Source organism: Balaenoptera ricei, chromosome 21 (assembly GCF_028023285.1).
Source record: "Balaenoptera ricei isolate mBalRic1 chromosome 21, mBalRic1.hap2, whole genome shotgun sequence".
In the NCBI taxonomy this organism is placed as follows: Eukaryota; Metazoa; Chordata; class Mammalia; order Artiodactyla; family Balaenopteridae; genus Balaenoptera; species Balaenoptera ricei.
In genome coordinates, this window is record NC_082659.1 from 32,431,571 (window position 1) to 32,447,929 (window position 16,359).

At 41.8% G+C, this 16,359-nt stretch overlaps 1 protein-coding gene across 1 annotated transcript; it reads right to left on the bottom strand.

Moving 5' to 3' along the window:
• Window positions 1–418: 418 nt before the first annotated feature.
• Window positions 419–16,051, bottom strand: LETM2 (leucine zipper and EF-hand containing transmembrane protein 2). The gene is given in 11 exon segments (XM_059909424.1): window positions 419–433; window positions 548–631; window positions 950–1,042; window positions 3,652–3,765; window positions 6,525–6,644; window positions 6,741–6,757; window positions 8,051–8,234; window positions 8,648–8,785; window positions 13,081–13,224; window positions 13,835–14,288; window positions 16,005–16,051. Coding segments are annotated over 11 exon segments (1,410 nt in total).
• Window positions 16,052–16,359: the final 308 nt, after the last annotated feature.

The window sequence follows — 16,359 nt, forward strand, 5'->3', positions numbered from 1 at the left end:
TAAACATCTGGGAGTTCATTGGTTCTCTCTTTGGTCCTCAGGACTCAGCAGAGCCACTCCACAGCTCAACTCTCCCGTGACCCCTACTGTTTACTGCGGCAGGCTTTCTGCTCTCGCCCCCAAATGGGAAAAGTGGATAGATAAGTAATTTCTTATTTACATGCACTTCTCCTAAGATTTAACTTGCTTTCCTGCTAGTATTTCCTGACATCTGAAGCCTGTGCGAAATACACAACATATGGGAACTATTTCCATCTGGCGCAACAGAAAATAAGAATCTGCCTATATTGTAATTAGCTTCTAGACTTAACATGTTTAGGTCTGATCCACAATTGCATTTGTTGATTTTTGTTTGTTTGTTTCACTTTTGGGTCATGGAGTTTTAAAAAAATACAGTGGTTATAAAGATGACTAAAGTTCAGCCTACAGCTTCCTGTTTGGAAGACACAGAGACAGGGTGCGGTGTTTTGCAACAGTTATAATTCTAGATTCTCACTGCCCTTAAAAGTAACTAGAGGGAAAGGGTTTTCTTTTTTTAGAAACTTACAGCTTCTTTAGCAGCAGCGATGGATCCTTTAGGTAATGAAATAGGCTTTGATGTAGCTGGTGGCAGCTGTATCAGTTCTTCATCCTTAAACATCAGAGCTGAGAGTTGGGTTACTGACTTACAGCAAAAGGTATATTGGATCTACAGTCACCCTGCCATGACCACCAGGAGCTTGAAACAGCTACTTCACATCTGGCACTGGACTCAACAGGCAAAATCTGGAACCTAAATACATATAGCCAGATGTTGGACTTTCTTAGAAACAGATCAAGCAGTACCAAAAAAAAATCCGTATTAAAGAACACCACTGTATTGAAATTCAGTTTCATTCAGGCGGTGAAAAATAAGAGAAATTAACTTCTTGTTATTTTCACTTAAAGCAAATGAAAGTAATTGTCTAACCTTAGTTCCCTTCACTTGAAGTGCTAACCCCACCATGTTCTCTTTAGATTCAGAGGAAGTGGGTGATCCCACGGGAATATCCATCTTGGGAGCCTAGGGAGAGAAATGTTTTATATAAGCTAAGCCTTCTGTTCTTCCTGAAACTCAGAAGCACTTCTACTGTAGTCAGTACTTTCCAGCACAGTTTGCTTTCCACTAAATCCCTGACTTCCTTTATGAGTAACATATGAAGTACATGTCCCTGAAATAGCAACTTAGTATTATTTATCTTTTGAGTTTTGGGCACCCTAGATACAAAAGTTGCACTCTAATTAGATTCTGATACTTAAAATCCTGTTATTAACAAGCTACTGATTTGCCAGTTCTGATCCTGTTCTCACTCTCAAAAAAAAAAAAAAACACAAAAGTTGCCATTTCTCATTTACCCATCAGTTTCTAATAGCATTGATATAACTTAGTCAAAAGTGACATCTTTATCATTTTTGGTGTCTAATAATAAGTGATAAACTTGTCTGACTTATTCAAATGGTAGGTGCTGGCTAATAGATGCCCCTGCAACACCAGGAAAATGGAGGGAGGGAGTGGTATTTTAGAAGAGCTAGCTAATCTGTCTTCAACAATTACATTAATTAGATTTGAAAAGTAAATATATCACTGCTCTTTGGAAGTAAGTAATTTCTTAAGGTACTTTGGAGGGAAAAGGGCTACGTATATCCAAAACTATAGTATATTCAGTTTGATGTCTCTCAATTCTCTACTGAACCTAGTATGCTACTTGTTTTCATTTTGTATATATGGAGAATAGAACTTTAAAAGCATGGATTTAAAAAAACAACAACAGAGCTTCCCTGGTGGCGCAGTGGTTGAGAATCTGCCTGCCAATGCAGGGGACATGTGTTCGAGCCCTGGTCTGGGAAGATCCCACATGCCGCGGAGCAATTAAGCCCGTGAGCCACAACTACTGAGCCTGCGCGTCTGGAGCCTGTGCTCCGCAACAAGAGAGGCCGGGATAGTGAGAGGCCCGCGCACCGCGATGAAGAGTGGCCCCCACTTGCCACAGCTAGAGAAAGCCCTCGCACAGAAACGAAGACCCAACACAGCCAAAAATAAATAAATAAATAAATAAATAAATAAAGGAGTTCCTTAAAAAAAAAAAAAAAAAGTCTGTTTAAAAAAAAAAAAAAAAACAACAACAACAATAAAATGCCTAGGAGCTTGTCCTTAATTCTTAGGTCTTTATTAACCATTCCAGAAAGCAACATGTGGATCAAGAGTTTATGCTCCTCTAGAATAATTCTGAAACTCAAATTTAGCTCTAGGACATTTTGCTACTCCAAAATTTCTTTGCTACTGAAGGGCAGTCTAAAAATGACAAATAGCTGGTCTGTCTCAGAGAAAATGTAAGAACCCAGCAGCCTATTAGAACATGGTTTATGTTCCAGAATTGCTCCTAGTCTCCCCTAGAATCCTTCTGGACAAAGCCCAAATCCAGATTAGTCTCTGGAAATATGGAAAGGGAAAGTAAGATGGTGTTTCCTGAAGTACATTATTATTATTTATTTTTTATTTTTTTGGCTGTCCTCCACAAGCTTTATTGAAGATTAGGATCCTCACGTGTTAGTTTTATTCTTCAAATATCACTTGAGCACATCCAAAGCATACTGAAATATGATTAGGCCCTACCTCTTCCAAGACCCTCATCTCACTTCCCTTTCAGAAGTCACATTTATGAATCAGGTCCAAAACTACTGAAGTACATTTTTCATGCTAGACGTTGTATCATTTTTGTTGGCTTGCCCAAAGAGTCAATAGCATAACCGAGATTTAAAATGACTGGTCCTCACTCCAAAGTACTTACCTCAATCTGCTCAGTCACATGTGCAGCGTCTTCTATCATTGATACATGTTCGGAGTCAGACATGAAGCCACAAAGCAGGGAAGCGAGAGGCCCTTTCTGATGGACCCAGAGCAAGATGGGCCAGTCCTGGGTTCTTCAGTAAAACACCAGGAGAAAAAAAGACTGCTGAGTTAAAGGCAATAAAAAAATGATTAAGGAAAAGAGTTGAAGGAAGACAAAAAAATTGTTTATATTCTAGATTGGCCATTCACTGCTTAAAAAGTAATAGAAATCTGGGGACTTCCCTGGTGGTCCAGTGGTTAAGACTCCCCCTTCCAGTGAAGGGGGCTGCGGGTTCAATCCCTGGTCAGGGAGCTGAGATCCCACACGGCCTCACAGCCAAAAAAACAAAACATAAAACAGAAACAATATTGTAACAAATTCAATAAAGACTTTCAAAATGGTCCACATCAAAAAAAACCCTTAAAACAATTAATAGGAATCTGGACAAATGAAATAGACATGAAAGAACAGGAACCATTCAGTCTCAAGGGAGAAAGAATGGTGGGGAAAAAAAAAAAAAACCTGCTAAAAAACACTAGATACTTAAGGAGAAAGAATAAACCGGACTCCTAATAAGACTCCTAAATCAATAAGACTCCTAAAGATAGTAACAGCTACATAGCTAGAGGTGGTTTGAGTGATTTTCATTTTTTAAAGGAATTTTAAAAAGATTTTTAAAGCCACTTGGGCCAAATTCCAAGATATGCCAAAAGAAATGCCTACTCTGACTGTAAGGGGAAATGGAGGTTTGCGGAGAGGCCCCAGTCATGGGGTCCGGATTCCCCACCGACCCAGGACTTACCTCCCCACTGAGTGGTATCTCAATTGGCTTTGGCTTCACGTCTATCAGGTAGAAGGTTCGGGACAGAAGCAAAAGAGAAGGAGGGACATTCTCCTTCAGGTGGAGGTCCTGCCACTGGAGAATGGGGGGAGGATGAAACATGACAATCACAGGATGTGAGAGCTGGACCCACAGTCATCTACTCTTCCCTGGTTTTACAGCCCCCCAGGCGCACGCTGAGTACTAAGGGCAGAACAAGAACAGGGACACGTCTCCTGGCTTCTGCACCAGTGCTTGGGCCCTGCAGCCCCTCAGAGTCTGAGAGGGAGGTTCAGTTAAACTCTCAAACCAGTTGTGGATCAAAGTAGCTAAGTATCTTCTCTTCAGTATGAAGTAGATAATGTGAAAGAATACATCAGCCTTGTTCATAACCAAAGAAATTAACATTAGAATGAGATGTAAGTTTTCAAGTACCAAATGGTCAAACTTTAAATGTATATATGTATATGTATGTGTATATAAATAGATATAATACATGCACAAGAGACAAAATTCAAAAGGTAAATAAAATCTAATCAATAAAAATAAGCCTGCCTTCTACCCTATTCTGTAGCTACCCTATTTCCCTCCCTGGAAGCAACCACTGATAACAGTTCCTGATACAATATTCCAGAGATATTCTGTGCATATAAAATAGATATTTATATGTTTATCCTTACACCAAGGGTGACATATACACACTGTTTTGTCCTTTGCTTTCTGAAATATCTTGGAAATGGATTCATACCAGATGATGTAGAGCTGCCGCCTTTTTAAACGTCTGTAAAGGAATCCATTGTACAGAAATGCCATAATTTGATTATTCTACAGTTTTCCATCTTTTGCTATCATAAATGGTGCTACAGTGGATAACCTTGTAGATATATCATTTTGCACATGTGCAAGAATATAGGATAAATTCCTAGAAGTGAAATTTCTAGGGCAAAGTAAATGCATTTTTAAAATTTGAAAGCTATTGCCAAACCTCCATGGAGGATTTTACCAGCAATGCATGAGTGCCTCTCTCCTCACATCCTCTCCAACACGGTGTGTCACCAGACTCTGATCTTTCCCAACATAACAGGTGAATGTGGAATCTCATAGTTTTTTGTATGTTTGTTTGTTTGTTTTTGGCTGCACCGTGTGGCTTGTGGGATCTTAGTTCCCCGACTAGGGATTAAACCCTGGCCCTCAGCAGTGAAAGTGTGGAGTCCTAACCACTGGACCACCAGGGAATTCCCAAATTGCACAGTTTTAATTTATCTTTTTATGAAGTTAAGATGTTTCCTAGGTTTACCATTTTTAGCTTTTCCTTTCTGTGAAATGTCAGCCGTATCCTAGCATAGGATTTTTGGAATAACAATACAGAGTGCTGAATATTGTATGGTTGGATTAGTATTCTCACCCCCTTGAAGTGTATTGTAAAATGATACATCCTTTCAAGAAAGCAATTTGACAGTATGAAGTCACTTAATACTCTATGTTCAGGAAATAAATGATGTTTAAGTACCTCTTGACAACATGCTCACCTTCCAACCGGAGCAGGTCCGACATGGAAGAGGAAATAACTACCTGACGGGGTTCAAAGTCACAACAGTGGCACCTATTCCCAGATAATTTGTGTACACTCCATAGCACTTTATACAGTTACAGGAATGAGGATTGTAATAGGAGTTATTCCTTTGTGGTGAAGCATTGACACTCAGTTAAAATCTGTTATTTGAGGGGAAATCTGTTACAAAGCTAACACTTGACCCTGGTTTGGGGCACACACAGGGAAAGCAACCCCAGCTGAGCCACCGGCAAGGTGGCTCCAAATGGATTCACACGGATGACAGGCCTTCTATCAGAGCTTTTGCCCAGGCCCTTACAATACCCAGAGGAGGTACAATTCGAAGGTGGTCCCAAGATTTCCAGTCCCTCGTGTACCCACACCTTCTCCCAGTTATTCAATTAAACGCTAATCTAGGTGCTGCCATGAAGGGATTTTGCAGATATAATTCAAGTCCCAAGTCAGTTGACCTTAAAATAGGAAGATTATCCAGGTAGGTCTTACCTAATCACGTGAGACCTTAAATCTGCTGCTAGACGTCATGTGAGAAGTTCACGCAGGTGGAGGGGCCTCCGGGGCTGAGAGTAGCCTTGGGTTGGGAGCCAGTGAGGAAACAGGGACCTCACTCCACAGCTGCAGGGAACTAAATTCAGCCAACAAACTGAATGAGCTTGGAAGGGGAGTCTCCCACACAGCCTCTGGAAAGGAAAACAGCCTGCACTTCTGACCTGCAGAACCGTGAGCCTATAATGGGTGCTGCTTTGAGCCCCTACCTTGTGGTGGTTGGTTAGCAGCAACAGAGAACTCTTTAATAGAGTACCTACCGCGTCTCTGTCAAAAATAAATCCAGGGCTTCCCTGGTGGTGCAGTGGTTAAGAACCCGCCTGCCAATGCAGGGGACACGGGTTCGAGCCCTGGTCCGGGAAGATCCCACGTGCCGCGGAGCAACTAAGCCTGTGCGCCACAACTGCTGAGCCTGTGCTCTAGAGCCTGCGAGCCACAACTACTGAGCCCGCCTGCCACAACTACTGAAGCCCGCACGCCTAGAGCCCGTGCTCCGCCACAAGAGAAGCCACCGCAATGAGAAGCCCATGCACTGCAACGAAGACCCAACGCAGTCAAAAATAAATTAATTAATTAATTTAAAAAATAAATTAATTAATCCAGCTACTTCAGCCGCCAACGGCTCAACTAAACAAGGCAAATTAGGTAAGATGGCAAAGCAGAAATCACAAAACAAGGTCTGCAGATGGCAGGGGAGAGAGTTCCGGGGAAGAGGGTCCAGTAAAGCTGCTACTTTTGCCTCTGTGAGCTGCTGCTTCAGCTGCTCCGCAGTGAGACCCAGTGAGCGCATCCCCCGGGCCCTGCAGGCCGCTTGCAGCTCTGACACGCTCAGAGCACTCACCCCTTCCTTGGCAATCACCTGAAACAAATGTAAGGAATGGTATTGGATCCTTTGGTTCCAATTTTACCTAATTCCAACAAATCGAGGGAAACGCAGAATCTGCCGCTTTCCCACTTTGTCCCCCGCGCTGACTGCTGCAAAGGCCAGGCACTTAATAAAGCAAGGTGACCTCGAGGTGCAGCGGTTGACATGAAGGGAATCCCGCCAACAGGTATTAATAATATCAGAGAAGTTGACACAACGCCTCAACTGCCTGTCCCCAAGGGAATTCTTTCCCCTCTTGCGTTGCCTTTCGCCTGGTTGTGACAGCTCTACTCCACTTCCCTTTCGCGGCAGCTTTAAGACTCATAGAAAAATATTCCACTTGAAAAGCTTTCAATGTACCATTTGTTGCACGTCCCGGTGGTGGTCCTCCCCTACCCCAGGAACGGCCCCAACTCCCTGGTCTGCAAAACTCCCTCAGTAAACAACTTAACACAGTTTCTGCTTGGTATGACCCCAAACTGTGGTACTTCTGGGACCAGTATTGTTTTTTCCAAAGTTCTAAAAGCAACCACTAAACATCTAAATGGGGCCGATGGGATCCTGCCTTGTCAGTTCTGGGAATCCTGCTCCCTCAGGCAGAATGCTTTTAAAGCAGCTGATTCAGATTCAAGAAACATTCTTCCCACTTTTTAAGGACTCTAATTAGTAGTTATAGGCCAAATGGTGCCCTTTTCTTCCAGAAGATGTCGAGGTCCTGCCTTCCCTCCCTGCATCATCCTTTGCCACCCCTTCTCACCAGGCCGGCTCACCCAGCTCCGTGGGGAGAAGCAGAGGGGAGGTACAGGGGGTCGAGCACTGTCCTTGGCAGTGGAATCTACTGTTCTCTGGGATCCACTGGGTTGCTGCGCCTTCCCAGCGGACCCTCGCTGCTTTAGATTAGTCCCAGCTAAGACATCCGAACTACTAACTGCTTACAAGGGCCTTCTAAAGAATACGACAGACAACTCCTAAAGTGAGTAATCAAGGTCCGGGTTGTCAGTGGTTGTTTAAATCAGTGGTCCCCAACCTCTTTGGTACCAGACCAGTTTCGTGGAAGACAACTTGTCCACGGAGGCGGGGGTGGCCGGGTGAGGAGGCGATGATTCAGATGATAATGAGAGAGATGGGGGGTGCAGCAGATGAAGCTTTGCTCTCTCACCCGCCGCTCACCTCCTGCTGTGCGGCCCGGTTCCTAACAGGCCACAGGCCAGTACTGGTCCGTGGCCCCGGGGGTTGGGGACCCTGGTTTAAACCACTCATTCTGCCAGAACCAGCCCCTGAGCAGACCTAACAGAAGACACTGCACTTTGTCACAAAGCCACCCTAAGACAGTCCCCAAGGTCTGGCTAGCTCCCTACAGCTGTAGTTCAGCTCTGACTTCATCATCTGCTTTTATAGACTAGACTTCAGCTTCATCAGGAGCTGGAAGAGGAGCAGATTGTTGGTTCCGAAGGACTGCAGTTCCAGCAGTTTGCAGAGGGCCACCAGCTGAGATCAATCGAGGTGCTCCAGGGTCAGCTCATCCTCAAAGAGTTTGGAAAAGCGAACTATCTCCTTTGTGCTGGGCTTGTGGCCTGTCTGGACCTAGGTAGTGGGACGAAGGGGCTGATTAAAACGTGCTTCCTACTTAACTGAATCTTCCCTGTAGACTATTCGAAAGACGCCAAAGCATTTATGGATTGTGTCTTCTGTCTGGAAGTGGATGTGGGCCCTGTGTTACAAAGGGGAGTTAAAAAAAAAATCTGTGGGAAGTCAGCCTAAATCAACTGAAAAATTAGGAGCAGTTCAGAAGTTTGAGTCTCATTCTCCTGTTCTTTCCAAGAAGTTATCAACATCTTCAACACACTGATGGCTTTAAGATAGGTTTTTCTGCAGACTCCCATAAATGTTTGCAATATTGTATCTCTGTAACTTAGATATTTGCAAATTCAGAGATTATAAACAAGTTGGAAGCTCCATGATGATATGTTGCCTGGTTTTATATAAAAGACGGACACCTGTTTGATGTAGGCTGAGAACTGGGTGGAGGCATCCCCCAGCTGCACCCCGTTCCTCCTTGCCATTTCTGCAATCGTTTCTTGAAGGAATTCTGCTAGTTCCAACTTTGCAGCCATTTTCTTTTTCTGTTTTTCTTCCTTCATAATAGAAGAGGAAAAAGTTAATCAAAGTTAATTCTTCGTGATTACAACTTGGTAGATAAAGATGAGAGAAAAATAACTGTGGCTTTGTTGTCGGTCATCCCTATTTCACGTATGAATATTATTTTCAGACCTAACTGAAGGCGCTTTGTGATAACCAGAGCAAATTAAAAAGTAGCCTTGATTTGCAGCTTGTCTCCTTAATCTTACCTTTTATTTTTCATTGATACAATGATCATAAATATTTGATAGATCCAAAATGTCCCCTCAATGGAAGCCTTTGTCACTGTTTAGAATAGATACATACTGTCTCTTAACCTGGTGCAAGCCATCTAGGCCGTTGGTCAAGTCAACCCCTAGTGTGAGTGGCCCCAGATTTTGCTTGGGCCACAAACTAAAGAAAACTAGGAAATTAACTCTATGCTAAAGTAGCTTACAGGTTAAGAAGAAAACAGAAAGAATCAATTATATGACAATGAGTTAAGTGCTATAACAGATATGAACAAAGCACTATATAAAAGAGAATTAAATGTATACTCTTAAGACACTATGTTGACCAGTATTTCTAAATCCTCATTCATTATCACAGATGCAGTGTGGTAGTATTTTCAAAATAACCATGATCAGGGTGGGTAGAGAGGAACAGGAATATATATGTGTGTGTGTGTGTGTGTGTGTATAGTACATACACACACACACACACACATATATATATTATGTGTATATATATATATATATATACATATATATATACATACATTTCCGCCTTAAGTTGCCCAAGAGATTCTAATGACCAGCCAATCACAGCAATCATTGATTTTCTTAGAAAGATCTTAAAAGAATCAGCCCCCCAAAATTACACAATGGCAATACCATCATTAAAACCCATTTAGCCATCCATTTCATTCATCTGTATCCATCCATCCATTTATTTATTGAGCATCCACTGTGTGTTAGGTGCTGGGATAAAATGAGCAAAAACAAATAAGAATTCCTTCCCTCATGGAACTTCTAGTCTAATGGGAGAGACAACCATTATTGACTAATGATAATCCAGTAATTCCACAAATTAATGTAAAAGCATACCAGATAAGTACCATGAAAGAGAAGCGCATGATCCTGTGACCTGGTGTGAGTAGAAAGCTGGCACACTCACGCTCACTCTCGTGTGCTCCCCCTCTGTTCATGGAACAAAGCAAAGAAGACAGTATTTTCTAAAACTGTGGCCATGATGTGTATATATGTATGTCTGGGGAATGAGCAGTGCTGAGGAAAGAGGAATATTTAGATAAATCACTTCCTCATTCCCCCCATCTTCCTGCATTCACTAATGCCTTCCTTGGAATCCTATGGTATTAATTCTAGATCCTGTTTACTTTAAATGTAAGTAAACTAAACCACTGCCAGGCAGTTAAATATTGCAGTTTGATTCTACCCCTTAAATCTGTCTCAAATCTATCTTCTTTTTTTTTTAAGAAATTTTATTTTATTTATTATTATTATTATTATATTTTATGTATTTATTTATTTACTTTGGCTGCGCCTGGTCTTCGTTGTGGCACTCGGGATCTTCGTTGCAGCATGCATGTGGGACCTAGTTCCCTGACCAGGGATAGAACCCAGGCCCCCTGCATTGGGAGCGTGGAGTCTTACCCACTAGACCACCAGGGAAGTCCCTCAAATCTATCTTCAAGTTTTTACTCCTGATGCAACTTTCATAATTCCGGCTTTTTCATCTCTCTCTTGTGCTGCTGCAATAACATTCCGGCTGATTTTCCTCACTTGGCTCTGCCCTCTTTAATCCTTCCTGCCAGCAACTTGTTTTTCTAAAATACAGCTCTAATCATTGTTGATTAGATTATTTAGATTGATCTAAAATAGAGATTACTGTTTTTCTCACCCCCCGCTTACATACACCTTCCATTACTCACCACTGTCAAAGTCTAAATTCCTTAGGGTGGTAGATGCTTTCCAACCTGACCCCAACACATCACATTTGTCTCATCTTCTCCCATCCATCCCCTTGTACTCCCTGCTCCAACCACAAAGAATCAGTCAGTGGTCTCTGATTGGCATACTCTTTTACACTGTTAAGCCATCTTTAGTGCTATTCCTTCTATCCAGAGTGCCTTTCAAACAGTGTGGTAAAATTCTACTACTCTTAAAGTCTCAGGTCCACGGTCACCTCTTCCGTGAAACATTTCCTGGTCTGCTTTAAAAGTTGCCCTCTTTGTCCTCTGCTAGTGTTGTGTCCACGCCTTCATCCATCTGTCTGGGAGAGTGGCACAGATGGAGAAGATGCAGGGGCTGCCTCGGTTGTCCAGCCCTTCACCTTCACAGTGACCATCAGAGGAGGACACCCTCTTCCCAGGGACTACTCACAAGCACTAAATGGTCTGCTTGGCTGAATAAATCATGCCTACTGTTCAACTAGTCACTGCAGTAACAGGTGATTTTTGTTTTCTTTATTTTTTAATGGTAAAAAGTTAAAATTGAGTGGAGAAGGGATAGTTTTTTTCAGCAAATGATGCTAGAAAAACTGGATATCCACAGGCCAAAAAAAAAAATAATAATCTTGACACTCATGTTACACCTGTCACCAAAATTAACTCAAAATGTAAAACTCAAAACAATAAAGCTCCTAGAAGAAAACACAGGAGAAAAATATAGGTGACCTTGGGTTTGGCAGTGAGTTTTTAGATACAACACCAAAAGCATGATCCAAGAAAGAAAAAAATTGATAAGTTGTACTTCATTAAAATTAAAAAGATTTGCTCTGAAAAAGACACAGTTATGACTGGGAGAAAATATGTGCAAAACACATATCTGATAAAGAACTTGTACCCAAAATATACTAAGAACCCTTAAAACTCAACAAAAAGAAAACACCCCAATTAAAAAGTGGGCAAAAGATTTGAACAGACACCTCCCCAAAGAAGATACACAGATGGCAAATAAGCATGTGAAAAGATGCTCAATGTCATGTGTTATTAGAGAATTGCAAATTAAAATAACAATGAGATACCACTACACACCAATTAGAATAACTAATAGTCAAAGCACCGACAGGACTAAATGCTGATGAAGCCACAGGAACTTTCATTGCTTGCTGGTGGGAATGCAAAACGGTACAGCTACTTTAGAAGACAGCTTGTCTATTTCTCTTGAAACTAAACATAGCCTTACCATACAATCCAACAATTGCTCTCCTAGGTATTTACCCAGATGAATTGAAAGCCTATGTCCACACAAAAACCTGCACATGGGGCTTCCCTGGTGGCACAGTGGTTAAGAATCCACCTGCCAATGCAGGGGACATGGGTTTGATCCCTGGCCCGGGAAGATCCCACATGCCACGGAGCAACTAAGCCCGTGCGCCATAGCTACTGAGCCTGCACTCTAGAGCCCGTGAGCAACAACTACTGAGCCCACGTGCCGCAACTACCGAAGACGGCGTGCCTAGAGCCCGGGCTCCGCAACAAGAGAAGCCACTGCAATGAGAAGCCCGCGCACCGCAATGAAGAGTAGCCCCCACTCGCCACAGCTAGAGAAAGCCGGCGCGCAGCAACGAAGACCCAACACAGCCAAAAGTAAATAAATAAAATAAATAAATCTATAAAAAAAAAACCTGCACATGAGTATTTACAACAGCTTTACTGATAATTGCCAAAAACTGGAAGCAACTAAGATGTCTTTCAAATAGATGAATGGATAAATGGTGGTACATCCGTATGATGGAATATTATGCAGTGTTAGAAAGAAATGAGCCAGGAAAAGACATGGAGGAACCTTAAATGCATCTTCTAAATGAAAGAAGGCAGTCTGAGAAAGTTACACACTGTATGATTCCAACTACATGACATTTTGGAAAAAGCAGAACTATAGAGAGAGTAAAAAGATCAGTGATTGCCCCGGGTTAGGAGAAGAGGGAAGAGGGACCAAAAGGTGGAGCACAGGGGATTTTTAGGGCAGGGAAACTATTCTGTATGATACTGTGATAGCGGATACATGACATTATTTTTTTTTTTCAAAACCCATCGAACTATACAACACAAAGAGTGGACCCTAATGTAAAGTATGAGATTTAATTAATACTGATATATAGATATTGGTCCTTCGATTGTACCAAGTGTACCACACGAATGCAAGATGCTAATAATGGGGGAAATAACAGGGGGGAGGGAGGTATCTGGGGACCCTCTGTACTTTCTGCTCAATTTTTCTGTAAACCTAAAAACTGCTCTAAAAAACAAAATCTATTAATTTTTTAAAAAGTTTAAAATCCTACATACCTTTTTGGATTCACTTTCAAAAGTTGATGGCAACATCTCTGGGAAGAGTTTCAGAAACGCTGGCAATAAGAATTCCATGAAGGAGACAGTGATGAACACCATAAATGGAAGCAGGAGGAATAAATCAGCACACGTTCTCAACAGCTAAAGAATCAAATGCATATGCAAATAGTCATTATTTTAGGACACGCCAAAAACAAAAACAAAAGCCTGCCTTGGTTCTTAAAGTGTTAAAAAACCCAAGACAGATTTTCTGCAGCTGTATATAAAATGGAAAGGCCGGAGTTTCCTCTGTACCATAGCTCTGAAGTAATATTTATGGGATATCTTCAGTGAAATCTATGACAATCAAAACATGTTATTGGTGTCTCTGAGCTTTCATCTAAGTTAGGGGTCTGTACTTTAATAACATGGTATCTGTTAAAATTGCTTTTTCAAATGCGTATACTTAATATATTAACAGCAGTTTCTACTCCAGATGCACAGATCAAACTTGAAGCCTCTCAACTCCTTGGAGAAATTAGAAAACACAATTATAACCATTCCATGGACAAATATACACAAATTTTAAGGACCCTGCCTGAAGTTGTACAGCAAGTCAGTTGCAGACAAGTAAGAAATTCTGGTTCTCACCATGAGTTACTATTCCTACTCTGGGATTTTTAAGATGAACTTGAAGTGGAACTTAAAAGTTGGTTCCAAATAGTTCATTTTAACTTTCCATTTTCTTTTGCAAATGTGACTCTTGCCCTACCCTTCGTCTCTCTCGTCTGGTCAGCACCTGTCCATGCAACAGCCTCCAAACCATTCTGGCAGCAACTTTGGTGTCAATCCAAAGCAAACAGAATCCATTGTGATAATATTTAAGTTCATCCATAATTATTTGCCTATAAGATCGCTTTTCTTCCTTAATCTTCACTCCAGTTTCTTCTGTTGGCTGAGGGCTTGGCACCTGTGGCTTCTTTGCGGTTTGCTCCAGCTGAGGTTTACCCGGGACCTCCTGCAGCCAGCAAGCAGATGTGTGCAGCTTTTGTATTACTCTAGTCCTTAAGTGAAGTACTTTATTGCCTGTCTGAGTAGGATAGGAGTACTTCTTGCTGCCATAGTTCTTCATATATGTTTTATTTAAATGGGAATCTGGTAAGTGAAGAAATGCAAATGATGGGGAGTAAGAAGAGCTGGTGGGATGGACACAATGGCTAGGGAATCTGGAATAAAGAGCAACATCCTCTGAGTTGAGCACATACTATTACAAGAAAAAAAATTAAAGAAATAGATATTTCATCTGGTAAAAATAGAACAATCGTTTTTAAGCCTGCATTTTAAAAGTAGATTATGTTCGTGAATGAATGAAATGTAACTGTTTAGCCCAGTTGAAGGATAGTATGCTTTATGGGTGAATGATATACTCTAAGAGAAATATTAATAAGTTAATTCCTAAGGATAATTGCCGTATTACAAGTTAGAAACTCTGTGACTATTGATTTAAAAAGCAAACATTCTTTTACCCCGGGTTATGTTTGAAAGTTTTGTCTCTATTATCATAAACCAGGTGGAACACTTGTGTCTTTAGCTACTCTACTGATGATAGGAATATTGTTTGAACGAGACATTTCATGGTCCCTGTGGGGATAAACCAATCACACAATACTGCTTTGTCTATGCAGTGCCCAGGGACTCCTTCAAATGAGAGGCACTTACTACTGAAATGCCCTTCACCTAAGATTCCTAAAGAATGTTAGGAATAAGAGTTAGAATTGGGCTCCCCATACAGATGGACTGGTTTGCAGGGCAGAAATAGAGACACAGATGTAGAGAACAAACGTATGGACACCAAGGGGGGAAAGTGGCAGGGGGCAGGTGGTGGTGGGATGAATTGGGAGATTGGGATTGACATATATACACTAATATGTATAAAATAGATAACTAATAAGAACCTGCTGTATAAAAAAATAAATAAAATTCAAAAAAAAACAGGAATTGGGCTCCCCAGCCAGGGATCTCTACATTCTAGTTTTGTGACAACTCACAATCTTCAGCTAAACTGACACATCAGATTGTTTGAAAGTAAAAATAAGACCCATCTAGGCAAAGACAACTTCTGGCAAAGAGACTTCTTTTGGCAAAGAGATGGCTTTTTCCATTCTTTCAGACTATTTTTGAAGCATGCCAAGTATAGCACTTTTTGAATGGCCAAAAGGGAAAATGGGGCTTCCCTGGTGGCGCAGTGGTTGAGAATCTGCCTGCCAATGCAGGGCACACGGGTTCGAGCCCTGGTCTGGGAAGGTCCCACATGCCGCGGAGCAGCTAGGCCCGTGAGCTACAACTACTGAGCCTGCGCGTCTGGAGCTTGTGCTCCGCCAACAAGAGAGGCCGCGACAGTGAGAGGCCCGCGCACCGCAATGAAGAGTGGCCCCCGCTCGCCGCAACTAGAGAAAGCCCTCTCACAGAAACGAAGACCCAACACAGCCAAAAATAAATAAATAATAATAAAAAAAAAAAAAAAAAAGGGAAAATGTACAACATATCTGGCACACAGTAAGTTCTCAGTGAATATTCTCTGGAACAAATAAGTGATAACAGACCTCACTGGGGCAGGTATATATGCCCTAGGATTGGCTTGTTTACCAGTAGTTTTACTCCTTTTTACATCTAAGGGCCTCATTACAGAGGTGTCACTCTAAAGCCATTACATCTTGTATCTTACCTGTTCCCACACTTCTACAAAATTACTCAGCCTGAGTTCTAAAGCATATAGAAAATCTAGGGTAAGTTTAAATATATTAAAATGTCAGCTTTCTAAAAACCAACACAAAACCAACAAAACTTTAATTGTGTACTAAGCCTATCCTTTTACATGTATCTTTTCCAACTAGAAGAATAAAGTTTATATAAATATTGGGGGGTGGAATTCCAAGGCTTACCTTGCTCGGGCAATAGCTAAGACTGTTTTATAACTGTAGAAGGCCATATTTGTGTTTGTCTCAACAAGTTAACATAGGAACCTAGACAGAAGGAGTAAGTAAACAATTCAGTACTTTAGAGACACATCAGGGCTTCCCAGGTGGTGCAGTGGTTAAGAATCCGCCTGCCAATGCAGGGGACATGGGTTCGAGCCCTGGTCCGGGAAGATCCCACATGCCGCGGAACAACTAAGCCCGTGCACCACAACTACTGAGCCTGCGTGCCACAACTACTGAAGCCCGCAGGCCTAGAGCCCATGCTCCACAACGAGAAGCCACTGCAATGAGAAGCCTGCACACTGCAACAAAGAATAGC